This window comes from Podarcis liolepis, assembly GCF_965112155.1.
Source record: "Podarcis liolepis genome assembly, chromosome: 11".
In the NCBI taxonomy this organism is placed as follows: Eukaryota; Metazoa; Chordata; class Lepidosauria; order Squamata; family Lacertidae; genus Podarcis; species Podarcis liolepis.
Genome location: NC_139565.1, coordinates 37,453,615 through 37,480,278, shown reverse-complemented (window position 1 = coordinate 37,480,278; position 26,664 = coordinate 37,453,615). Strand labels below are relative to the sequence as shown.

The following is a 26,664-nucleotide window of genomic DNA, read 5'->3' as shown; positions in this document are numbered from 1 at the left end:
GACAAGAGTGTTAAGGTTAAATATGAAGCAATGCATTCACTTCTCTGAGTGCTATCCATCTTTCCATTTACAGGAGCTTGACAAAAGTACTGGCTTTGTACAACATTTCCTTTAATTACATGCTGCGGGAAACAGGCTTTTAACATAAACATAGTTGCATTCATTTATTCAGCATTTGCTCTTCAATAGAGCTTAATGGAGAAGGTTTAAATCCTTAATGAGTACACACATCTCTCAGCGGTGTTATGTCAGTTCTGTGCTTTGCTTAAAAGCAGCCTCAAGACTGCTTATGTACTTTTTTCAATGCATTTTCCTAATGTAAAATTTAGACCATCTGCAGTACCATGTACTGTTCCCGGCTAAAGTTGATACATTATTTTTTTAAAAAAGCTACGTAATATTCATGGTTAAGTGAAATGTAGTTTAAAATAAACCTTGAGTAGGCTGTTTTCTTCATTTACTTTAGAATTACAAAAACCGTTTAAGCACCATAGCAGTCTTACAAAGAAGCATGTTCCGTTTCTAGTGCAAAAATATTACTTGTTTATTACCTATCTGACAGGGCACATCTTCTTGACCTTTGGGGTAATGCTTATTCTGATCCTTCCTGGGCATGTATGTGCCAGCTCCTTGCCTGTCTAGCCCTCTAGCTTACTTGGCAGGAGCTTCTGTAAGGCAATGTTCTACTACAACCAGGGGTATAGCATGGTCAGAAAAACAATTAAAAAAATAGTGTGTCCTGCCCCTCACACAGAAAATCTCCCAGCATTTTCATGGGTAGACTGAGAAGCAGATTTAGGCAATGGCCAGTTGCTTGTGAGTTGAACATTGGGCTTCCTTTGAAGATGGTTCAGAAACCACCTAATGCAGAACCTAGCAACCATACTATTGAGTAGAATTAGGCACTGTGCTCTGGTCCATGGGGTCACGAATAGTCGGATACGACTAAACGACTAAACAACAACAAGGCACTGTGTTCATGTAACACTAGTTCTTTGCTGACTACACTGTCAGCGATTCATTTCTGAGCCCAGTTCAATGTTCTAGTTTGCTTGTAGAGCCAGGAACCAATTAATTAAGCCCTCATTGGTAAATTTACCTGGAAACACTGATATCTTTTATCTCAAGTATCTCCTTGAAGATAAGAAAAATGCTATAAACCTGACCATGGGAAAATTTCTCTTGGAGCTAGTAAGAATTAGAAATCAACATGTCTTTGATAAAGCACAATGCCTGTCTAGTATTTTAATATTCTGTTGGAAGCCGCCCAGAGTGGATGGGGAAACCCAGACAGATGGGTGGGGTATAAATAATGTTGTTGTTGTTGTTGTTGTTGTTGTTGTTGTTGTTGTTGTTGTTGTTGTTGTTGTAATGTCTTTTCTGTATTTTTAATGCACTTTGCTTTCAAAATGGTTTTTGTGGGTCTTTGGACCATAATAAAAATGTGAGTGAGTATAAAGGCTTTTACAGCTCAGAACCCCAATACTTCAAGGACTGTCTTTCTCCAAATGAACTTACCTGGACCTTGATGTTAACATCTCAGGCCCTTCTTTGTGTGCCTCCTCCTAGAAATGTCTGCCAAATGGCAATAATAAATGTGGTAGCCCTCCATTTATGGAATAGTTTTCCCCAGGAAGGTTTGCCTGACATTGACAGTATTGTCTTTTCGACACCAGGCAGAACCGTTTCTTCTCGTGAGTATTTGGGTGGTGCTAATAGATTGACTGCATGGCCATCTTTTAGTGTTTATCCTTGTTTTAAGTGGAGGTCATTATCTTTGTTTTTAAGTAAACTTGTGAATAGGCGCTTCTAGTGTATTTGTATCATGACTCCTGTTGGTGTGGGAAGTGATGGATTAGTCCAATATGCTAGACTAGCCAAAGGGAAGAAGGAATTACATGCAGGTGAATGATTGGGTGGTGAAGGATAGAATGGGTGTACCCAGGAAAGAATTCAAGTAAGCTGCTAGAGGTGGGAAACTCTCTGTAGTATGCCCAGTGTAGAAGTGCAGCTCTCTAGCTTTTTTCCACCAATCAGTAGAATAATATTTATACCCCGCCCATCTGGCTGGGTTTCCCCAGCCACTCTGGGCGGCTCCCAACAAAATAATCTGAAGGGCTGCCTTCAGATGTCTTCTAAAAATCAGGTAGTTGTTTATTTCATTGGGGAAAAGATTCCTGCATTGCATGGAGTTGGATGATATATCCCTTGTGGTCCCTTCCAACTCTACAATTCGATGGTTATCTTTTTTGCAGGCTAGTAACTGTTGTGATCTTATTTACAGTAAATATTGAACTTATGGGTGTTGTTTATAAGCATGCTGTTTTCTCTTTTGAGATCTCTATATATTAGTGATTGTATGTCTATATGATGTGTATATGTAGTGTATATGCACACACACACAATATCATTCAGTTATACTGCATAAGCATTTAGTTTTTGGAATTATATGAAAATGCCTTACTACATCCTCATGAATATGCAGTTTAAAAATTATAGTTAGTTGACTAGGTATTTATCATCTGTTCCCATAAGGCACTCAGAAATCCTTATTAAGACAAACCTTAAACATTTAGCACCAGGTATATGGGCTAATATGTCAGTGTTGCTTTAAATTTTCTTTATGATATTAACCACATGAATCCATGGTTTTTATGTTTCACTGTTTCAGGAAGGTTGACTGGTATGAATGAAACATCCACTACAGTCACTGTTGCACCACAAAATTCCACTCGTCTTGTAATACTGCAGAAGGTGGTAAGCGTAGCAAACCTTGGTGTGGTTCCTTCTGGTGAAGATAACATTCACAGGTAATCAAAATGTGGAGGTTTCTTGTAAGTCTTGGATAATGTAATTCCAGTATGCCTTCTTATATATAAATGGATTGACATTTGGGGAATAGCCAGGGAAAACAAATTTACATCCAAAGTCAGGTTTCAAAGCAGAAGCTTTGTCTATAGCACACATGAATGACTGCTAGGAGCATGGATTGGTTTATTTCAATTTCTTAATCACAGGAACTTTGCTACATATTCCACTTAACTCCAGCAGTCTACCTATAAATATTGTTCCATTTGTCTGTGTCTACATGGCTTTTCCACCTTCTCCTAAATTACCTTTGTCTGTGCAAGTAGGAGATGTACTGTTTGAAAAATCTGAGCAGATGGAAGCCAAGAGGGTAGATTTGATACCTCTGTGACCATCCAATTCAAGAAATACCCTCAAATACCTGTGCTTCTTAAGAGTTACAGGAAGGCTGACCAGTTTTGAGTCAAGTATATCAATTCCATTTTTCTTCTCAGAGTGATCTGTGTCATTCTTCCCCTAGCAATAACAATTATTCCAGTGCTACTGAATGATTATGTTGCCTAGCAGCGAACAGGGCCTTTGCATGTGGTGAGGAAAGAGGCATGTGAGAAGGGTTTTCTGATGTGGAAGTCGCAGAGGGAAAAAAGCCAATTGTTACTCTACCTACCTCTACATCTTTGAACTTCCTGGTGGCACTTCTGCATATGCAAAGAGGTACATGGTAATAAATTAGTACTGGTGAATGTGCAGAGAAGGATAAGGATATAATATAGAACAAACAACTGTGGTCCTAACTGGAGACCATGATATGCAGGAAAACTAAAAGCCAGCAATTAACGTATACAAGAGAAAAAAAACAAGCACAAGAGTTGTTTGGATGTATAACTGGGTGACAATGGAAGGAAGAAGGCTACTTTCTTAGGGCTTTCCAAGTTAACCTGAAGGGGATGACAGGCCCAAAGACTCCTCTAATTATGCAGCATTGCTGTGTACTGCCTCAGCAACCACAACTATGGTGGTGGTAGTTATTTTTTTTTTAAAAAAATGTTAATTTTCTAGGCAACGGCCATCCAACACAGCTTACAGCAATATAAAAAGAAACAAGAAGAAAACAGATTCACAAGGCTGACTACCGCCAGCAACATAGTGCCCAACAAGCAGGACAAAACAAGACTTAGGCAAGGCAAATCAAAACAAATGAGTCTTTAAGCCTTTTTTAAAAAAGAACCTGGAATGTAGCCCTCTTACTACAGTGCTACTGGGAAGGTGTTCTAAAGGTGTGGAGCCACCACAGAAAAGGCCCACTCTGTCTTGTGGTCTTCCATATGTGTGACTGCACAAAGTAGAAAACAAATTGTGTACCTGTAACTGGTTCTACAAGTGGTCATATGTACAATTACACGGTCTACCCTCAGGAAAGTGTGCTGGCTCCTGCCATTGATTTTTGCAGAACCATGGGGTTTCCCTGACCGAGGGCAGGGCCTCAAGGTTCTTCTGAGCTCTAGAAGTTCCCAAATAATGTGCAGTGCAGGCACAAATCCTCAATATGACGGACTGCACAGACGACCACGCAAAGAACTACAGTTACAGCAACCTGTTTTCCCCTCATCAAACGGCATTAAAGTGAGCCTTGAGCTTTGTTGCAGTTTTATAGATTCAGCCTTGCCCTGGGGATCATGTACGAATGCAAGACTAGTAGAATTCTTAGTTTAAGTATTCTCAGCATTTGATGCTTGAGTGGCATGAATTCTACCTCCTAGCAGTGGCTTCTTTTGAAGCTAATGTTCCACTTCTTAAGTACAGTCCTCAGAATGCTTGACAACATTTATTAACATACAATAGACCCACTAAGAACTACACACTTACAATGAAAACAATGACAAAAGTGGTCAGCTCTGCAGAAGCAGGAACTAGCATCCAAATATCTTTTTCCCAAGCAAGTTGGTGTTAAAAATGATAGCGCTTACAGATTGTATAGTTCTTTTTCCACAAGCAGGACAATTCTGTTTAGTTGTCATATAATGGAATGTACAATAAAGTACTCAATTTTATTCTACTACTTCCTGCCAACGAAATACTGCAGTGGTACTAAGTCCTCTTGTCTGTAGATGTTGTTCTATATTCAAGACTTCAATCACCTAATAACTGTAGAAACAAACTGCTGCTGTGTATAAATTCCTTATCTGGTCTGCCATATGATGATGTGTCAGAGGCGAAAGGCGGGCAGAAGCTGCCATGTCCTTCCTCCCCCTCTTGACTGGGCATATTGGGGCGGGTTTGCCTCTCGGTGTCTCCAGCCCTGAGGGAGAAAGTGATTCTGATCTCTCCCAGAACTTCAGTCAGATGGGAAGAGGAAAGGAAGGCCAGGCTAGGCGAGGAGCTGGATCTCCTCAAGGGAAAGTAAGACTTTCCTCAGGCCCTCTCTGATTCCATGTCAGGCTCCAGCACGTTTCCCAGCTTCAAGGACTAGTTCTCGGAGAGAATGAGAAAGGAAGAAGCATTTGCCAAGCAGGCTTCTTCCTGCTCTCCTCTGCAGGGTGTGCTGAACTCAGAGTGTCACCCCTGAAGCTTAGACATCAAGGCCCTTCTGATGTGGGAAGAAGTGCCACCGCAGAAAAGTCCCCTCCTGCTTGCAACTTCTTTGCATAAGGAAACCCTGTGAGACGCTTTGGAGGAGCTGGAAGAGAAGGCAGCAGCTCGACTAAGTCAAAAGGAAGAGCACTCCTCCTTGCAGGGAGATCTGGCTGGGGTATATGCCTTCCCAGACAGGGCCGTAGCTCTGCAGACCATCTGCTTGTACCCTTCAGCCAGGTGCATGACAGCAGCAGCAGAAGCATGGTGAGTGCCAGCCTGGCTCCTGTGTGGACCTGCTGTGGCTCTCTTTCCCAAGCTGCCCACCATCACCTGCTACTCTGTCCACAGGAGCTGCAGGGTTTCATCCAGGTGGCATAAACGTCAGACTGCATCTTGAAAACAGGGAAACCACAGCAGGAGGAAAAGGGGAATTGGAGTGGCAGTACCCAAACCACACTGCAGGTGCAAAAAAAATATGCCAGGCCATCCACACAGCACTTGGAGATTGCCAACAGTCCTCAGCGCTAGTGGGCTGCAAATTGTAGGTTATTCTGACAAGAAGGAAACGACTCAATCCTTTATATGGAAGATGCTTATGGAGGCCTGGGAAATACAGCCTGTTGCATTCCCAAATGCCAGCTCTACAATGAAGAAACATACCAGAACTGCTTTGTTTCCTTGCCACAAAACAAATACATCTATGTATCACCTATTTTGCCACCAAGAAGAAGAGTGAGAAGTTCAAGGACGTGTCAGCAGGATCGCTGCTCAATGGGGGGACAGACTTATCTTGGACTCCCTTGATTGGGAATGGACCTCCTGGTTATCAAGGATGACGTGGGCAGGTTCCTCATCAAAGCGCCTGAGTGGGCTATCTAGAGTCAACATCCACCTTGCCACCAGTGTTGGCCGAAGAGCATAACTGTCCTCACCACGGCCCACTACCCAAGGACCCAGCCGATGTAGCATCTGGCTGAGCTACAGGCATTATGTAATAACAATAATGTATATTTTAATGAACTGAATAGAGTGAAAGATTATAAGTCAGGGTGTGGAAAGCGTCTGTATGAACTTAACAGTGCTTAGCATATTTTTTTAGTTGCTATTTTGTTAATGTTTTTAATACAGTTTTATAGGTCGTAAATGCCATATTGATTTGTTAATCATATAATATGACTTTTGGTGTAATGGTGATGTTTAGCTTATTGTTTAGGAGTGGCTTTGTTAATAGTGTTTTTATATATTGTTTTACTTATGATTTGTTATTTTTTTAATATGACTGATGCTGTACTTGTGATGTTCTTTTATGTTATTGTTATTTATTGTTTGTAAGCCGCAGTTCATTTGAATGAAAATCAATCATAGAATCAACCAACCAACCAACGATCCCATGAATACCAAGGCCACTGCTGGAGAGTCAAATTTCTATGAACATCTGACAGATCTGTGGTGCTGTGTGAAAGCTACTCCTGCTCCAGTATGTGATTGTGGGAGTAATGCTATGGAAGCAGCAGGGTAAAGAGAAGAAAACCCATCCAGGGTTGGCACATAAAATTATAGAGCAGTAGGGACACAAAGGCTATAAATAACAACCCCCTGTTGCAAAATAGCACCCCCCATGTAAATAAGCTCACATAGTTTAGATAATAGGAAAGCGGTAGTCGGGGTTTTGCATACCAAAAAGCAAGTGACTCAAGTTACATGCTGCATGAAATGCAAACAAACACCCAGTGCTACCAGCTAATATTACTGGGTGGTTGGGGATATTTTTTGCCCCAAGTTGTAATTTTAGCTATTAGTTCAGATCTGAGCAAAACCCGTACTGATACTCTAGGGGAGAGATCCATAAGATACGGGAAACCTGACTGCTGGGGTACTAGAATTAAAATGAGAAGACTCTTCTTAAATGTGTCCAATGCTATTTTATACTCCAACCTAGTTATTGGTCTTCAATGAATGGTTGTTGGAACAATTCCATAATATTAATAATGTTTATAATTTAAAAACACCTAGTTTTCTAACCTAGAATGTGTTAATGGTCCGTTTGTAGCCATTAGCTCTTATACTGACTTGTTTTAAACTCAGGTAAGTAGCCATGTTGGTCTGACGCAGTCAAAATATTTAAATAAGTAGTCCAGGAGCACCTTAGAGACCAACTAATTTTGTTTTAAACTGTAACTGTTTCCACTCCTGGTTTTTTAACTGTTGAGTTGATGAAACCAAAATACATCCATAAAGCAGTGAGACCTTTCCCATTATGGCACTCAGCTTTCAAATTACCTAAACATGGTATTAATTATTCTTATCTGCCTTATAATTGACTACTGAAGTTAGCAATGACCTTCAAACAGTTTCCCCCAGATAGTTAATGACCATCCAGTTTTAAACCCATGGCCTATCACTCCTCTAGCAATTAATAAAGCACCAGGCCATTTTTGCACTACTCCTTAAGGAAATGTCCTGTACATTTTCCCAACTAAGGTAGAAAACCAAAAGAATAAAAATAGGGAAGCAACTGATTTGTTTTAATGGAGATGTTGGAATCATGGCCAATGTTGTGATGAAGTATTTCTCCCTACCTCTATTTTTTAATGGAGTGGGGGGAATATATGCCCATAAGTATCATGATCATTATGCCTCTTTATTATGTTTCTATCTGGAAGTCTTTTTTGCTAAATATCAAATTGTTGTATTTGCAGAGCACTACTTACTTAAGGGTCTTCTAAACTCCAATATCAATTAAATAATTAAATACAAATAGTGATAGATAGATAGATAGATAGATAGATAGATAGATAGATAGGAAGGAAGGAAGCTTGCTGGCTAACTCTTTGGGTGTTTTAAGTGAATCAAAATAGTTGTACTACCATCCTGTTTGCCGTCCACTAGAGGACAGCACTGCTTCTGTATCTGAAATTATAAAGTACAAAATAAGTTGATCACTTTCTTTCTAGCAATGTAAAAAAGCTTTTTGTGGTTTAATTCTTTAAACATAATGCAGTTCATGTCTGCAAACCGGTGTTATGTTTAAGTTTAAACCACTATGAATTATTTGAAAAACTATTTCCCCCCTAAAACACCATATTCAGTTTTGCAAATTGAGTTTTATAGCTGCTTCTGCTAGATGGAAAGTAAACAATTCTAATTTTTTTTAAATTTATTTTCCTTTTAAAGCTATATATACTGAAAAATTAGAGAAGCCAAACCTTTTTAATAGGAAGAATTGATCACAATAGCATAAATGATGTATTAAAAGGCAAAACGAATCATTTTGGGGTTTTTAAAATACAAACTGAATTGTATTTTCAATGTATGTAGGTACTATTATAATAAAATAATAGAAATATGGCTGCCAGACTGGAGGTGTGTGTTTGCTCAGATTATACATATAGCTCTTGTTCATCTTGGGGTCACTATCAATGGAAGGAGCCACTCTGTATATAGAGATTTAGATGTATCCACATCATTTCCTGTTATTGATGAGGGAGCTCAGAATAACCTGTCTTGGGATAACTATATTTTTAGGCTAAAACAGAACTGTGTGATTTGTTGTCAGACATAATATTCCCCAATCTAAATTTGTCAAGGTGACATGGAAGTGGGATGCTTGTAGAGAAAATTCAGTAGGATCAAGGTGTTTTAACTGCTCCCACCAATTCTCCCCTGTAGCAACACCCCCAGGGAGATTAAAGGAGGGGATCTATTGGTGAAAGTAGAGTTGAACTGCAAATGCCCTGCAGTCGATGTACATTTATATTACTGTGGTACCTCGGGTTAAGAACTTAGTTCGTTCTGGAGGTCCGTTCTTAACCTGAAAATGTTATTAACCTGAGGTACCACTTTAGCTAATGGGGCCTCCCGCCGCCGCCGCGCCGCCAGAGCATGATTTCTGTTCTCATCCTGAAGCAAAGTTCTTAACCTGAGGTACTATTATTTCTAGGTTAGCGGAGTCTGTAACCTGAAGCGTCTGTAACCCGAGGTACCACTGTACAAGAGAAATGTGGGACTAGAAACCATGTGTCACTATTAATATATACATTAGTTGCCTAACTGTAACTTTGTTAATGCCCCATAAATTGTTATGTCATAGATGACACGTAATTGGATCACTTTGAGAATCACATAGGATCACATTGAGTGGTGCTCAATTCTACTCCTACTCAGAATAGATCCACTGAAGTTAATGGACACAGCTGTTTTACTCTAAGACTTGGCTGAAATAACGCTTTCTTTTGGTTTGCATGATATCCTTTGAAGGGTTTGTGGCAGCTATAGGGTACTGATGTTATCAGTTATTTATATATCTCTGCCTTAATACCATACAGCATTACATGTTCTAACCTTTCATTCTGGTGTTTGGGATTAGAAGACTAATTCACAGGAAATTTCTTAAATACATTCATTGTGCAAATTCATTACATTTGTCAACTTTGGGCTAATTATTTTTATACAGCTAGGGCTGGGCATTGCATCTTGTGATCGTCTTTCTTACTAATAGGATTCTGTCTGCTTCAGCAGGCAGTAATTGAAGGCTTCATGTACAAGGTAGGGGGAGAAAAGTTTTAGCATGAATGGGCCATTGTAACAGCTTCTGGTGACTAGCAAATTTGAACAGAGGAGGAAAATGAACTAAGAAGAATTACAGACTATTGTTAAAAAAAATAGAGAAAGTGTGCAGTATTAGTAGAAATAAGTGTTAATGAAACTTTTATATGCAAACATTTTGTATGTTGTTTGAAGGCTCAAGTCCCCCCCCCCAATTTTTTTAAATTTTTTAAATTAGTACTAGAAATCTGAAACTTTGTAAGCCTTATCTGCACTGTAAAAGCATGGAAAGCACTAAGAATAGTTACAGTGGCTTAATTTTTTCAGGGTGAGGGTGTGTTGTGATCAATATCTTAATAGACCAGCGTAGCAAACATGGTACTTTCCAGATGTTGTTAGATTACAACTCACATAAGTTCAAGCAACAACTGGCAGCCACTCCTGTACTAGACACTGCTTTGTGACATGAATTGGGGTGGGGTGGGGAGGATGACTATATATGCTTATGGATAATATTTTTTCTTCTTTATCTGAAATCTAGAAAACAATTCTATTTCAGACTTTATGTCAAAATTTTATTGCAGTTAAAATACAATCAAATGATCATCTTTCTTAGAGTAGAACAAAAACCCAGTATATAGATCTGTAGAGAAAAATAACATAACTGTACAGCTGCATATAACAAAGGAGGAAAGCATGGATAAAAGAATATGCTTTCTATGTTCCATACTGATATTGTATAATCATTCAGAAGAGAGAATGAATGCTGCTTCTACAGTTGCATGGTTTTATAACATCATTCATATTATGCTTGCATGCATTGTCATACTAGGGAATAAACAACTTGCATTTTACTCAAAAACAAGGACAGCTGTGCCAGCCCACAAGAAAAGAACAAACAAACTACATAAGAGCAGTACCGTTATTTGATCCTCACCTGGTTTAGCCAGCCAGATGAAGCCATTCCCCAGAGTGTGGCTGCTGTCACATGCTGACAACTTCTTGGAGCCACAGGTGAATGCTGAGTGCAGGGTGGAGACCAAAGGTGGACAAACTACTGCGGAAGGAGCAGGACATATCCCCCACCAGAAATACTACCCTTCTCCTAACGCCTCATACACTATAGGTAAGACCAAGCACAGTTAGCCTAGTTTAGACATAACACTGCACTGTGGTTAGCTAAAAACAGAAGTGAAAGTTTCCAATCTTCTCCTTATGGCCACACTTTGTGAACAAGCCTTCCCCGACCCTTACCCTTAGTCCTAGACCATATTTCAGCTTTGTCCAAATGAACCTACCATGTGCCTTAGCGAGGAAATTATTTAACTATATTTTCATGTTTGTTAAGTCTCCTAATTAGACCACTGTGAGGCCATATTATTCTTAAAGCAATTACATTCTGTGTTTTGTGTCTGTTCTGCACTACTTTCCATTGTAGGAACTCCATGTACTCTGGGGGGAAATGAAGCAGTAGGTGCTGCTGTGTTGACAGATAATATTTATGTGTTTATGATGACCAGACACTTACTGTACAAAAGATTCACTTTTGTTGATGAGAGAACATTGCTTTTATTGCCATAGTATATGTATTATCTCAGTTGTGATTCAGCTGCTTCATTATATTAAATCTTTCATGAGTTAATATAAACTTTCATGATTTACTGACATTTGAACTTGTCACAGAAACAGGCTCAACATTCAAAGATGCCTGTTGTCGCCAAGAAACCTATTTTTATTAAGGGACATAGTAAATTCCACCTCAAACTACATGAGTCTCTCCTAATCACATATAAAGTGGTGAATGAATCCTTGAATATTATTGAAAAACTGGAGGAGAAGGGTTGGAGCAGGGGTGGTGAACCTTCCTTCCTAGTTTACCTTCTGGCAGTTCATCCTTCCTGTCTCATTTCCCCTCATCCAAGCTATAATACCTGAAGACTCTACTTGGTTGGATGAAAAGTGCCTGAGGGGAAGAGGCTCTGGATAGTAAATGAACAGGTATTGAGAGGGTTCAGCTCCCCTTATTACACCTGCTAAAACCTGGACTCTTGCACCACTGCAATTCCATTTTTGTATGTGATCAAACCAGGCCAGGAATTAAACGAATCGGTTTCCTATTGCCTAGTTCCAGCCATCGTCCGCCATGCCACATAAGACCACGTGTGTCCTTGAGTACAGTGTTCTGTACTTGCCATATGTCTACTGTGCAAGTTGCTTAGATATTAGTAAAGAGGTGTTTACTTTCCACCGTCCATAATCATTTGCAGCCAAACTTGCCTTCCATTTTAAATAGATTTTTTTAAACAGTTAAGTGTCATGTGAGATTCTACTAGTCATCTGATATCAGTAAGTGCTCCCAACATTAGTTCCCCTTAGAGACAAAGGCTACATTAATCCATGCTACACTGGAAGTTAGAACTTTAGTTTAAGATAGCCTTCACTGACCCATTAGTTGACAACAGTACCTTCTTTTTAAAAAGGCATTCTGAAGTATTCATTTCAAATAAATTTTCCTTATCTAATTGCTTTAAACGACACACAAAGGCACCCAGCCAGAATTGACCCTCATTGTGCCTTTGGGCTATGTTTGCTTTTATAATAACATTGACTTTATATCACTTGCAGTTTAGGCTAGAACAGGAGTAAAATGAGCCTTGGGGCTAGGAAGCCCCAGCTCTGGAGCTTTAATTGTGTGAATTCAGGCATAATCTGTTTCTCTGTAGTCCCAAGACACAAGTGTTAAATAAATAAAGAGACTAATAAGACTATTGTTTACATAATTATCACCCTTTCCAAATTGATGGGAGAAACATAGATTTTAACATCATGGTAAAGATACTAAATGGGACTGCTGGTATTTCTTTGAAATCTTTTCATTGGATAGGGATTTATTTTCTTATTGGATATAAAGAGTGGAAATTGTGTATCCAATCTGAATAAAAGAAATATATTGACCTGTGAGAAGAGTGACATTTAAGGATGACTTATTTTCCTAAATTAGTGTAATGTGTTACAAGATTTTGAGGTTGATATGCTTAATTTTTTAAAAAAGAAATTACTTTTCATTTAAAGAGAATCTGCTTCCTGCTGAAGAGGCTAATATTTTAATTAAGTCTAGAGAGAAGCTTTTTGAGTATCTGCTGATAAACTCCCTCTTTTATGTTGATGGTAATTAAACAGATCCCTAAGGAGCCCAGGAGGCGCTGTGCAAGGCCCATGCTAATTGTCAGACATGAGACACTGACCAGTTGGTTTGCTCTTGAATAGCTGATGGCGTGCTGTCAGCAGTTTTATTTTTATGTATTGTGAGCCGTTGTCAGGGCTAACTGGGTCCTATTGTGGCTGAAGATGTTGCGCAAATTGAGGCAGATGGCTCTGATTCAGACACGTGTCATTCAGAAAGGGGAGAGGGAATTGGCCCTGCAAAGTGGGGTCACAGAGGGTCACAGACCTGCTCTACACTTGTTAGTGTTTTCAAAAGCCCATGTGCAGCAACTTTGTTGTTCTCTGGGTGGTTCTTCTTCTTCTTTTTTGAAAAGGGGGGGTAGTATGCTTTGTGGAACATGGAAGGATGGGCTGTTGCCTTCCCTTCCCTTTCTGTCTCTAGGGTCTCGCTGTGCATGCAGAATGAATTAACAGGATTGACAGAAGTTCATTGTGCCTAAAATGGCTTTTCAGTCAATTGCAGTGCTTAAGATACTAGTTTGCTTTTAATTCCATGTAATGAGTAGGTTCTTCATGTTTTGGAATTTAGTATTCGAAGATTAGATCTCAAGTTTGCTTTCATTAGATAAAGTTCTTAGAAGTGTATTAATTATCAGAGAAATAAAAATGGAAAGATTGGTTACTTTGGAAGTCCTGTGTGAGGTTATGTGCTGAGAGAAAGACTTTTCCTATTGAGCTATGTGTTGTCAACTTTGGTAACTTTGGTTAGCTGTCTAATTTTAAATGTATTTTAATAGGATTACTGTATTTTGAATAATTCAACACTTGTGTTGCCTAATAATCTGTTTGCTCAGCTAAAGTTCAGGTTGTTGGTATATAAAAATTAGGGACTGTGTAAATTTGACTGCCTTCTAAAGCCTGCTTTAAGCTGTCTTAATTTTCTTCTATTTCCGTTATGAAGTTGCATTTGTATTGTGCTATGATATGTTCATGACTTGGGGATTTTGTTACAAAAAATTCCGGTGATATATAACTTCATTGAATTAGGAAAACGTCACTTGTGGGTTTTTTTGTTTTGTACAAAAGGTAATCACAGATTTTGTTTCCATCCTCTAGATTTGCAGCTAAAACGGTGCATAGTGGGTCACTGCTGCTAGTCACAGTGGAGATGGAAGAAGGGTCTACAGCACAGCTCATCATAAACACCGAGAAAACCGTGATTGGCTCTATTCTACTGCGGGAGCTGAAGCCTGTCCTGTCCCAGGGGTAACCTGCTTACATCTGGACTTCAGAATCTGGCACACAACAAAAGTGCCTGGCATCCACTACTGCTGCCTTTCATTTATAATAATAGCCTTTCCATCTGGCAGTGGGGGAAGAATACACTCTTGACATTCTTGTCTCCTGTTTTAGAATGCTATAGTGTGCATCTATCACACACAAGCAAGTACTTCGCATCTTTCCCCCTTGCTTTTTAACCAAAGAAACATGTACTTTACTGTCAGCTAAATTCATAAATATTATTTACAAGGTGTTTTTCCTAGCCTCATACTCTTTCTGCTTTCCTCATTTTCATGTTTTGTTTTCTCTCATGAAAACAATAAAAGACTGAGGAATAAGGTACTGGAAAAAAATCAGCTTAATCAGAACACTAAAATAAAATTCAAGGAAATCAATATGGAAAACACCTTCACAGTGTTGATTGTACTGGAGTGTTTGAGAGAGATAAAATTTTGCAGTTTTTATATCCCAGAGACTATTTGCTTCTGTACTTGAGCATATATTTGTATCTAATCGTTCCTCACGGCTGCCATAATTTTCTAAAAATTGAGATTCTAATAAAGTCATGTTATGATAAATTTGTTTTCTTCTGAGAGCTATTAAAAACAAAATTTCTATTATAACTTGATTATTACTTGAGAACCTCAGTGTTGAAATTCTACTTTTTAGAAAGCCTCAAAAATTGCAATGAGTTTCATTAGTCAACTTATTACAGACTTAATTCTAGATTTACATCATAGGTGATGAGTTTGGGAAATGTGTCTATTCTGTCCAGTGTAAAATGTAAGTGATCACACCACCTTTCTTCTGCATTATCATTTGGTTATAGAATTTAGCTTTATGCAGCAGCTTCTCTATACTAGAGAAGAAATGAGGATTCTGTGGCACTTTAGGGACAGACTGGTCTACTGTAGTCAATTTATTGTATCTTCCATGGTCAATAGCCTACTCATCCAATACATAAAGTAGACTAGAGAGGTTTGTGCTCATGTGAGTTTAAAAACTGCTTAGAGAGAGAATTTGTTTTGTATCTAAAGGTCACAGAGCTCACTCTGATCGCTGGAACACTAACAACACATATACTGTATAGTCAGAGGAGACCGTGTAAGGTTTATTAAGAGAAAGTCACTAATATTCAAATACTATTAAATTATTTAAAAATCCCAGTTATGCAGTTCGTGTTCCAACAAGCTATCCATGGTTCAGAACTGGTTTCTATATCTTGCCTTTTTAGTAGGTCTCCATTTTACTACTCTGGAACTACCCCATTTGGCCAATGTAAGTTGTTCAAGGTCAGTTGATAAATGAAGTTATATGACAATCATGAGAATGCATCCTTGATATCATGTCTGATTTTATTGGGTTCTGTAATGGTTTTGCTAAAGCACATAAATCTATATGGTATAATTCTGTTGAATGGTCCACTAGTGAGTAACGGTTTCAGTGTCTCATTTAAGGCCAGATTTAGACAACATTTTTTCATATTGACTGCAGATTATTTCAGATGCAAATTGTATATAAGCTAGAGGCATAGAAGTAAACATAGTGGTAAAGTGGGCATGGTACTGCATTCAACCAATTTTTATAAATACAGGCATTGGCTCCACACAGGTTACGTGGCAAAGTAGTCACTCCGTTATAACTTCTACCCTGCGGACAGCACCCACTCACCATATTCTGAAAATCCAACCTCAGTGCCAACCATCTATCTGGAGATCACTAAGCTTCCCTAAAAGAGGAGGTGGTTAGCTAAGACACTGCAAATATTCATTTATATATTTTATGTTGGGTTTAAAAAATGCAAAAAGGAGGAGGAGGAGGAGGAGAGAGAAGTTCGAAGAAAATGAAAAGATGCCTAGAGAAAATATAAACATAATTTTGACCCAATTGGAATTACAAATATCTGGATGGAAAAGAGTCAGAGAGACTATGATAGTACTATCTCTTCTTGAGTTTAGAAAGTTTAGTTAGAAAGCCATTGGGATCACTCATGATGGTTTAGGAAGACCCACATCAAATTGAAAAATGTGGTTGCTTAGCAATGCCCATTCATTCAATGGTCCTAGAGAGCTTCATTTATTTGCCAAGAGTTTTGACCTAACAGGTAAAATATGAAAAGTTTTTTACTCCATCTCTGGAAATTTCTAGCTATTATGCAAGCCCAAGTTACCACAATATAGAAAAGTCCTGTAAGTAAGTTTCAATTTTTATTCTGTGAAAGTGATTCACAGTGATGCCTAAAAGTTCTGGTTTTGCTGAAGCTCACTTTTATTACTCGCCTAAATATGTTTTTCAGTTTTCAAATACAAGGAAGATTGTATTCATTGCTACATAAATCACTAATTTTTTAAAGAGGTAGAAAATATTAGCAAAGGAATAATATGAATGTGGTTGAATGAGTAAAATGAATACATTTTAGATACTCTCTCATTAAAGGAAAAGAGTAGAAAAGGGTATCTTTAAAAGTTCATTATCATATGCAGCTGAATGAGGTGTGTGCTGTGAGTAGTTTGCTGACCTGATTGCAATCCAATGTAAATTCAAAATACAATAATAATTTATGTGAAGCACACATATTTCACTCAAAAGTACTGTATGCATCCAAATAGAACACCCTGAGGTAACATAAAATAGTTGCATCTATTATGAATCCTAATTTTTGGGAGAACTAAATTTGAATTCCCAAATCTATTACCTGCCACAGTTAAATGGGAGAAAGACTCAGATTAATCAATTTGGATAATGTGTTTTAATTAGGGCAAATGTTTCCTGTTTCAAAAATGTGAATGTAAATATTGATATTTTAAAACATGCTTGGTTACACTTTAATTCTTTATTGTGGTTAGTTTATTGGATACGCAGCACATTTAAAAATACTATTTTAAATTTCATAGTACTGTTTCATAAGCAAAACAAGCTTGGTCCCTGCCCACAGACAGCTTAAAATCAGGAGTTGCAGAAACTGACTGAATGTCCTTAGGACTAAAAAGTCTGCAAGCTATATGAATCTCACCTGATCCCAAACAAAACTATCTGTGTTCCAGCAGAAGAAGTTGGTACAGCATTTGGAAATATGATTGGCCAAGTTAATAAAAATATTAGGGCCAAGAGACTTTTGGAATTCTATATGGTGCTGCTGTTTTAGAGTTTGAAATTGAGTGATAGAAGACAGAACAGGAACAACTGCAGTAATGAGTCAGTATAGCCAGGTTCTTGACTAAGAGTAAGATAATGTAAAAGCATGTGGTGATTACTTGTAGATCTTGGGACTATATGCCCCAGTTGCCCAGGAGCACAAATTCTGGGCACAAGGAAATGTGTGGCTACCGCCAGGCTATAACTTCCCCTAACACTTGCTATCTGGCTTGCCACTTTCAATCACAGGGTGAAACATTTTCTATCCAACTTTAACATGCTTTCCTTGAGGTATTTCAAGCTAAGACTGAAGCCCAAAGAACCCTCTTTTACCTTGTGCTTGACGCTTGTGCAAAGCCAAGGGCAGCAATGGTTTGAGGGCCTACCAACTTAGAATTTCCTAAATGGTGCTTAAAAGAAAATACAGAACAGTTAATATAGGTTCTCTACACTTGTTTATTTTCTCACACAAAAAGCCAAGAATAAGCCGCAAATACCTGACCCTCCCTTAGAATCATAGAATCACATTACATCGCCAGCCAAGTACACCACATAATCCCATATATTCTAGAAAATGAGACTAAACAGTGGGTCCACTTTGAGAGAGACTCCATCGAAAACACCCCCACAACAGCATAACTATTTTTCCAGAACAAACTAAATAAAATCCCCACAACACTAAACAGCTTCATGCAGTCCATGCTTAAAGCATGGAACAGAAAAGCAGGCAAACTGTGCCCAGCCCCACTAACACCCGTGGCTCACCACCCACTATTCCAACACACAGCACAAAACCTCCAGATAAAAACCTGGCAAGCCAAAGGTCTACACCGTCTAAAAGACTTCTACATAAACAACAAACCCATACCGACACAAGAAATACAAGACAAATTTGGGGACACCCAAATACCCTGGCTAACACCTTCTTAAACAATCCAGCAGTACCTCCACGTGTGGTGGGAATGCTCCAAAATCCAACCCTTTTGGACAGCAGTCCTACAAGAGATATGCAAAATAACTAAACAGGTATTGGGAGCCACCCCAGAACTGCCCCTACTGAACATTTTCCAAGATCATAACGAACACTCACATTATAAAGAGCTTATAAACCACTTACTCTCAGCAGCCAGAAGCCTCATAGCCAGACAATGGAGAGACCTGTCAGAAGTGAACATGGACCACTGGTACCAAATTGTATGGGAAACAGCTTTACCAGAAAAGCTAACCAATGGACTGAAACTGACACAGAGACAAATAGAAGAGGATGCCTTCATTCCAGTATGGCTCCCCTTTATCACATACACAGCCCAACAAGAACCCACCAATAGTATATGAATCAATATGGCTTACTTGACCCAACAAACCCTCCCCACCCCCTCACAAATACAAACAGACCTCACTACAGCCAACCACAACCAACCAACCACACCTTGGGCTCTCCCAATCCCTCTCACTACCAAGGAAATCTAACAAGTGAATAGAAAGAGAACCTATCCAATTGATGCTGACACAAAATCCCACATGTACACTATAAAAAAGAGTGTAAATTGCACCCCCTTCTCCCCTTTATTTTTCTTCGCTGCCCTTAGAGCATCAATACTCTGTTCCATAGTTCAGAGTGTGAACATTTTTCATGTATAGCCTGCTGCTTTATACAAAGTACTGTTAATTTGGAGGTACTAAAGCATTGGCAGAAAATGTATATCTCTGGTCCCTTTCTAAAACAACAAAGAGCTATCATTAGAATACAGCAGCAGCAAGTCTTCCCGAGTTTCCTAAATTGGAAACAAGCTATCTCCACAAATGCAATGTAGATCAGTGAGATTCTCTGCCCTATGGCATTCTAGCTACTATCAGCCTGCAGGAAAGAAGCAGGCAGTCACACTCTTGAAGTACCCCAAGCCTTGATTTATTACTTGTTATATTTACACCTATTTAAAAAATGGGCAAGTCAACAATAAAATCTACAATGAAAAATAACTAATATACCGTATTTTTCGCACCATTGGATGCACTTTTTTCCCCTTAAAAAGTAAGGGGAAATGTCTGTGCGTCTTATGGAGCGAAGCCAGCAACAGCCGCTGCTGCCGACAAGCTCTGCGCAGCTCTCCCTTTAAAGCAAGAGCTGCATAGATTGTATCTGCGGCTCTGGCTGGGTTTACAGGGAGGCGGGAGGAGGGACTGCCGTCTGTCCCTCCTTCCGGCTCATTGTAAACCCAGCAAGAGCCGTGGCTGCTGAGCTGAGCCGGGGAGGAGGGAGGGAAGGGGATTCCGTTGGTCCCTCCCTCCTCCATGGCTCGCTTTGAAGCAGCAAAGTGGGAGGGAAGCCGCTTACACCAGTGTAAGCAGCTCCTCTCCCACTTTCCTGCTTCAAAGCAACCACGAGGGAGAGAGGGAGGGAGGGAGGGGACCCATGGATCCTTCTCACTGCTCAAGGCTGCAGCGGATTCCCTCCTTCCGGGCTTCCTTTGAATCAGGAAAGTGGGAGGGGAGCAGCTTACACCCGTGTAAGCAGCTTCTCTCCCACTTTCCTGCTTCAAAGCAACCACGGAGGAGGGAAGCAAGGGGACCCATGGATCCTTGCTGCTCGAGGCTGCATTGAAGCAGGAAAGTGGGAGGGGAGCAGCTTACACCCGTGTAAGCAGCTCCTCTCCCACTTTCCTGCTTCAAAGCAACCACGGAGGAGGGAAGGAGGGGACCCATGGATCCTCGCTGCTCGAGGCTGCAGTGGATTCCCTCCTCCCGGGCTCCCTTTGAAGCAGGAAAGTGGGAGGGGAGCAGCTTACACCCGTGTAAAAAGTGGAGGGAATCCCCTCCGTGGCTTGCTTTGAAGCAGGGCGTGGGGGTTCAGTGGGGAAAGAGGGCAGGAAATAGATGCTGGGCGGGAAGACTTTGACCAGTGGAAAGTCCACCTCAGCCTCCCCAGATTTCCACTGAGACAGCCAGGCATGGCCATAAGAGCTAGAAACTTGCATGGGCTGTTTATTTAAAGACGAAAACATGCACTCATGTGAAAGAAATCCTCCCAGGTTCCTGGACACAACCCATACTTGATATTCACACAAGGTTACATGGATGGCATTGGCAACTGGAGGAGCAGCATGGTTAAAGAGCAAGTCCTGGTTTCAGTCTTAAGATCAGCTCTTTTGTGGTGGCCTCAAACAACCCTTTGGCTGCAAGGGGAATCCCTCCCTTAATTCAGGATGCTACAGTCTAAACATGCTGTGGCTGCCTGCCCTTTTCCCTGAGCTGTAAAAGCACCTTCAAGAGGGTGATGGGAGGTGACACAGTCATCTTCCAGATGTGCAAAGAACCACCCTCGCCACACTAAACGTGACAGCAAGCCTCACACCCAGATCTGAAGCATTAATGGGAACCTAGGAAGCTGCCTTATAAGGAGTCGGATCCACTACTCCTTAGTAATGTCAACACTGACTGGTAGCAGTTTGCCAGAGTTTCAGGCCTGGAGAGGCTGGGGACTGAACGTGTGGTGTTCTGCATGCAAAGACACTGAGGTTACAGCTGTTCCCTTTAAAAACTAAGATTGTAGTCCCCATGGTTCTGAAGAAAGGGCTAATTTAAACAGGAACAGAGGGACCTTCCCTGTACCACGTCAGGACCCCTGAGCCCATTGAGCTCAGTTTTGTCTTCACTGATGGGCAGAGGCTCACCTGGGTTTAAGGAGACACACCTTCAGTCCTACCTGGAGAAGCTTTCAAGGACTGAACTTGGGATCTTCTCCATGCTCTCCCCATTGAGCTATGATGGCTCCCTCTCTTCTCCTCCCCTCCTCCTATGCAGGAGGCCTATCTCAGCTTGTCATTATAATGTATATATGTCAAGGGCTTTGAGATGCATATAAAATCAGGCTCAGCATTATTAACTGGACTTAGATAAGCCATGGTTCCCCTTCCTTCCCTCCTCTGAGGCTCGCTTTAAAGCAGCAAAGCGGACAGGAGCCACCCGCTTTGTTGCTTTAAATAGTTTAGTACAACATTTGATTCAGAATATTTTTTTTCATGTTTTCCTCCTCTAAAAACTAGGTGCGCCTTATGGTCAGGTGCGCCCTATGGAGCGAAAAAAATGGTACACAAACAGGTAAGCCACAAGAAAATCAGATAAGAGCAGACAAAATCAGCAGCTAGTTGAAAAACTAGTTTACAAATGCATATTAAAATGCAGAGCAGCAAAACAAAGCAAGTCAGCCCAGCGGGCCAAACAAAAAGCCTTTGCCTGTGTGTGAAAGGCTGTCAACAAGAGGGCTAGATGAAGCTTTCTCATAAACTGCTCCAAAGATTAGGTTTGGCCACTGAGAAGGCCCTTCCTCAAGTACATTTCAGATGATACACAAAGAAAGGCCAATGGATGAGAATTGGGCAGACTGAAAGCTGAGCCCATGCACATGCAGTCTGGCTGTCAAAAGGCAACCAGGAGAAGGCAATCCATTATTTTTGGAAACTTCAGTTACTCCTTTGGAAAGGTATGGAGACATTTAATCTGTTCTTCGTGTTGCTTCATCCAACTGTTGACTGCTCTACCTTTAAACCCTCTCTGGTATTTTGCTGGAGTCTTTCTGAAAGCGTGAAAGCTTCCTCAGCTAGTCCAGCTCTGGAATCTTCCCTTTTTAGCACTTCATTACTTTTTCAGAAGCCAAGCTCCACCAGCTCTTGGACTTTTTCCTCTCCATACATTGTGTTTGTTTTAGGAGACAGAAGCACTTCTCTATTGTATAGTAAAATGTCTATTGAAAAACTAGTTTTAAGGCACCAGAATCTTGGCAGCTCATCATCATGAGGTTTGATGCTGAAGAGCTTGAAATGGAGTTACTAGAATTTAGGACCTTTGCTTCATTTTGAAGAAAGAGTTGACTGATATGCTGAATGATTAAAAAGTGTCTTACTAGATCAGCCTTCTCCAAACTGGTGCCCTCCAAATGCCTCAATGTGGTCAATGGCTGGAACTAATCAGAGTTGCAGTGTAAGACATCTGGAGGGCACCAGGTTGAGGAAGTGAGCTGGATAAGCAAGCACAGCTTGTACTGTGCTTCCATATACCTCAAAATACCAGAGGTGATCTCCAAAATTCATTTATACAGCAATTCTATGAAACCTTGCCAACAATCCTCTTTGGATGTATGCACTGGCAAGGAAATGGATTATCCTATAAATTATTATGAACTCTACCTGAGCCCATTATTTCGTTAACAAGGTTTCTATATGTAATTAACTTCCCTGTTAGTGAAGAAACTTGTTACCAGTTGAGTAATAAGCTAATGTTTATTAAATATTTAATTGGCCAGTAATAGGTTATTTTCTCTGGCCAATTGTATCACAACTGGGTAGGGTCTGTTATTATCACTGGCCCTTCTTGTGACTTCTCTTTTAAATTGTTACTTGGCCCTGAGTCTTAGGAATAGTGAAAACAATAAAAACACTGTTTCTATGGAGACTTCTATAGTCCTTGGTATGGAGCTATGCTGGAAGGCTGCACTTGAAATTTTATTTTGCTGAGCCATCCAGGCAAAGTTATTACAGTGGCCCAAAGTTTCATGGGATAATCAAGGACTTCTTGATGTGGCAGAAGGGTGGTGATCCAACAGGAACACAAAGTGGAAGAGCATCCATTTCTGGCAAGGGTACCAGAAATAGCTTTAATAACAGTTTGGAGGATGTAGTGGAGTCAAATTGAATAATCACTTGCCCTATATTGGGAAAGTAACTTGGGGTGAAGGAAGTGACGTGACATAAAGGATGTAAAACAGGTAATGTATCTGACATTACTGGTGACTGGTGGGCAGGGGAGGGAGTCTTCAAGGACAGGGATAGTAAAGAGGAAGGATAGATTTAGGGAGGGACTAAGCAACCTTATATCAGGTTTTAACAAAAGCAGAAAGCTGTGAACTTCTGGAGAGCTTTATTTTAAAGCACTGAAAATGTGACTATATATCTGGAAGGAGTATCTTTCGTCAACCAACAAATCACTACATTTTGAACATACCCAGAAGAGTGTGGACCGATGATTTGCTGGTGTACATTTTTCACTCTTAAGTACAGGAATGGCAAACCTCCAAACGTTGCTAGATTCCAACACCCATCATCCCTGACCAGTGGACATGCTGGCTGAGGCTGACAGAAGGATCAGCTGGAACATCACAGATGCCTCATCCCTGCTCTAGTTCAACCACCTGCTGGCATGATTCTGGAAAAACACTTGACCATGTTGGTGATTAATTTTTGCATTTCTGTTCAAAGCCCTAAGCTAGTGTAGAGAAGTACTTTGTGCTGAAGTATTTGAGATATTTGTGTTTGAGTGTTTGAGACAATCACCTTGTTTTCAAAATATTTAAAACATGAAATCTCAATTAGATGTTTTGAAATCAAAATTATTGTAACACTGAAAAGGAAAAGAACCATGCACCTTGGTTCACTACTTACAGCTTGCAATTTTGGAAGCGGATAGACAATTTCTGAATAATCTGTGACCAAAAACCTCTTTTCAGCTTGTACTTGTTATCTGCATAAGTACTTCTTTAGTTTGCCCGATTAATTTTTTTAAATCAATTTATATAACCAATTAAATATTGCAGCCCTAGTGATTAACTAGAACATACTGATGCAAGGATGTATACATAGTTTAAAATGCATTGGTTGGTACGTGGAGCTGAACCATCCTAACGCGGAGCAAAGACTGGATTAGCTAATTGAGCATCAGTTTGTGGCTCCTCATCCAGCCTTACCTACCTAAGATGAGATGCATCACAACCCTCTTCTGAGAAACCAGCTGAGACGTACTGATGCTAAAAACATTATATTAACTTAAATGTGGATTCCATATTGCAAGTTAGAGTTAATCATACAATTGTAGAGTTGGAAAGGATCCCAAGGGTAATCTAGTCCAACCCCCTGCAATGCAGGAATCTCAACTAAAGCATCCATGACAGGGGGCTATCCAATCTCTGCTTAAATACTTCCAAGGAACCAGAGTCCACAACCTCCCGAGGGAGTCTGGTCTACTTTCTAACAGCTCTTAAGCTCATCAAGAACTGCCAGAAAGTTCTTGATGTTTAGTCAGAATCTCCTTTCTTGTAACTTGAAGTCATTGGTTTGAGTTCTACCCTCAAGAGCAGGAGAAAACGAGCTTACTGCATCTTCCATGTGACAACCCTTGAGATATTTGAAGATGACTATCACATCTCCTCTCAGTCTCAGTCTCTTTTCCAGGATAAACATACCCAGCTCTTTCAACCGTTCCTCATGAGGCTTGGTTTCCAGACCTTTGGTCATCTTGGTTGCCCTCCTCTGCACATGTTCCAGCTTGTTAACATCGTTCCTAAACTGTGGTGCCCAGAATTGGACACAGTTTGGCCCTTGCTCTGGAAAAGTGGAGTAAACAAGCCTTTAGCCTCTCACTCTTAAAACAGTGGTGCCTGCCATAGGAAGATATGGTGGCTTCTAGTACAGCTTTCCTGGGTCAGAAATTCATATATATTACAAAACCCTACTATGGTGTAAGTCCCATCAAGTTCTGATTTTCGACTGTTGTCTCCTAAAAGCACCCTATTGTCATGCTAGTCCATATACTGCTTGTTTGTTTGTTTTGAGAAAGTTAGTTGGCAGCTTAACTTTGCGTAATTGAAAGTCATTCTGATTTCTGCAGTATGGTATAATTGCCTAAAAAGTGTTATTTGGTGATTATGATTCTGGAGTGAATTGTGTTCTTTGGGTTCTTGCACCGTTCCTCCATCAGGGACTTGGTTTCAGTGGTGTGCAGCTGCTGGAGCTGATTTACAGTGCTGCGGCTGTGGCTGGTCATAAATAAATCCTCTTATATAGTTGTTATGAACACCTGTTAGATCATCTGTCAGCAAAGCGCTGTTCACATTTATCATGGTGCAGTAGTTATTTTACTTCAATCCATTTCCAACTGACTCGGCCTCCATCACTGGATTACTATTACCACACCATAATCGCTCGTTTCCACTCCATGTTACAACTTGCAGATAAAAGATTTCACTACTTGGCCAAATTTCATAAATAAAGGAGCAGTTCAGTGCAGTAAAAGTTTATTTTTGTCATCATTTGTCACCCCATTATTCTATAAATCAAATGGAATAGCACTATTGCTAGCTCAGGCGTTGCTGTCAGCTCTACGTGTGGAAATGGTCCGTTTCTTCTTTTTAGATGAGATGACATGTCTTTCAGACTTAACCGGCTTATGGCTTTGTTTCACCCATTTTATTTTATTGCCCCTTCAGAAAATCCCTTGGAGACGGCAAGAGACTAAAGAAGTAAAGCGGAATTGGAAAACACAGTAAAACATCCTGCTCTCAGTGCGTTATGTACATTTCCCACCCTTGCAATTGCTCATTTACAAACTTGGCCACAAAAATAATGGCTCTGGATATAAAATAGCCCCTAGGCTTTTAACAACAGTGTTTTAGATCACACCTCAAGAAATGGATGGACAAAAAGCAAGCCTATCTTGGATTCTGTTCTAACTCACATGCACACATCTTTAAATAATGTAAGACTGGTAGAAATACGCCCCCCCCCCAAAGGAGAAGCTGTGTGTATTATTGTTATTTTTTTAAAAAGCTCAAGTTAACAATTCATGCATCCGATGAAGTAGATTCCAGTCCACAAAACTTTATGCCATAATAGATTTGTTTATCTTGTTCACCTTTAAGGTGCCACAAGACTGTTGTTTTTCAGTGCAAAAGACTGACATGGCTACCACTCTGGAAACAATAATAAAGAACAGAAATTGTGTTGCATGTCTTATCTGAAAATGTCAGATATATGATGAAAGAACCATCCTATATCTTTTTTGTTTAAATGGTATTGTATATTTTACAAAACTTTATTTAACTTGAAATGATGCTACTTTGTGCTGCTCTTAGCCTTTCGAAAAGCCTAGAATTTATAGAAAGATTGTGAACTAGATTCCAGGGAGAATCTTGAAGAAAGTAAACGTCCCTTTAGGGTTTTTTGGTTTTTTTTAAAAGGCAATGGAAGAAAATAATAAAGGAGCAGGCTAATAGAAAAAGGTTTATAGTGATATTATACTTCCAAGTTGGTTCTAATTCAAGTTACATTCTTCATAGTCATTATGTAGCTCATAAATTCAATAAAGTGTTTTACTATTACTATAAAAATG

At 39.9% G+C, this 26,664-nt stretch overlaps 1 protein-coding gene and 1 long non-coding RNA gene across 12 annotated transcripts in view; one reads left to right on the top strand and one right to left on the bottom strand.

The window, feature by feature from the left end:
* Positions 1-14,951, top strand: part of AP3B1 (adaptor related protein complex 3 subunit beta 1) — a 142,771-nt gene extending 127,820 nt beyond the window's left edge. For all 3 annotated transcript variants that reach the window (XM_083465201.1, XM_083465200.1, XM_083465202.1), the window contains 2 exons: positions 2,672-2,810; positions 14,209-14,951. In XM_083465201.1, coding sequence (XP_083321327.1) covers positions 2,672-2,810; positions 14,209-14,362 — 293 coding nt within the window. In that variant the 3' untranslated portion in view covers positions 14,363-14,951. The remainder of the gene's footprint in view (positions 1-2,671; positions 2,811-14,208) is intronic.
* The window catches only part of LOC310688733, a 152,541-nt gene that overhangs the window by 16,083 nt on the left and 109,794 nt on the right, over positions 1-26,664 (bottom strand). The window lies entirely within an intron of this gene.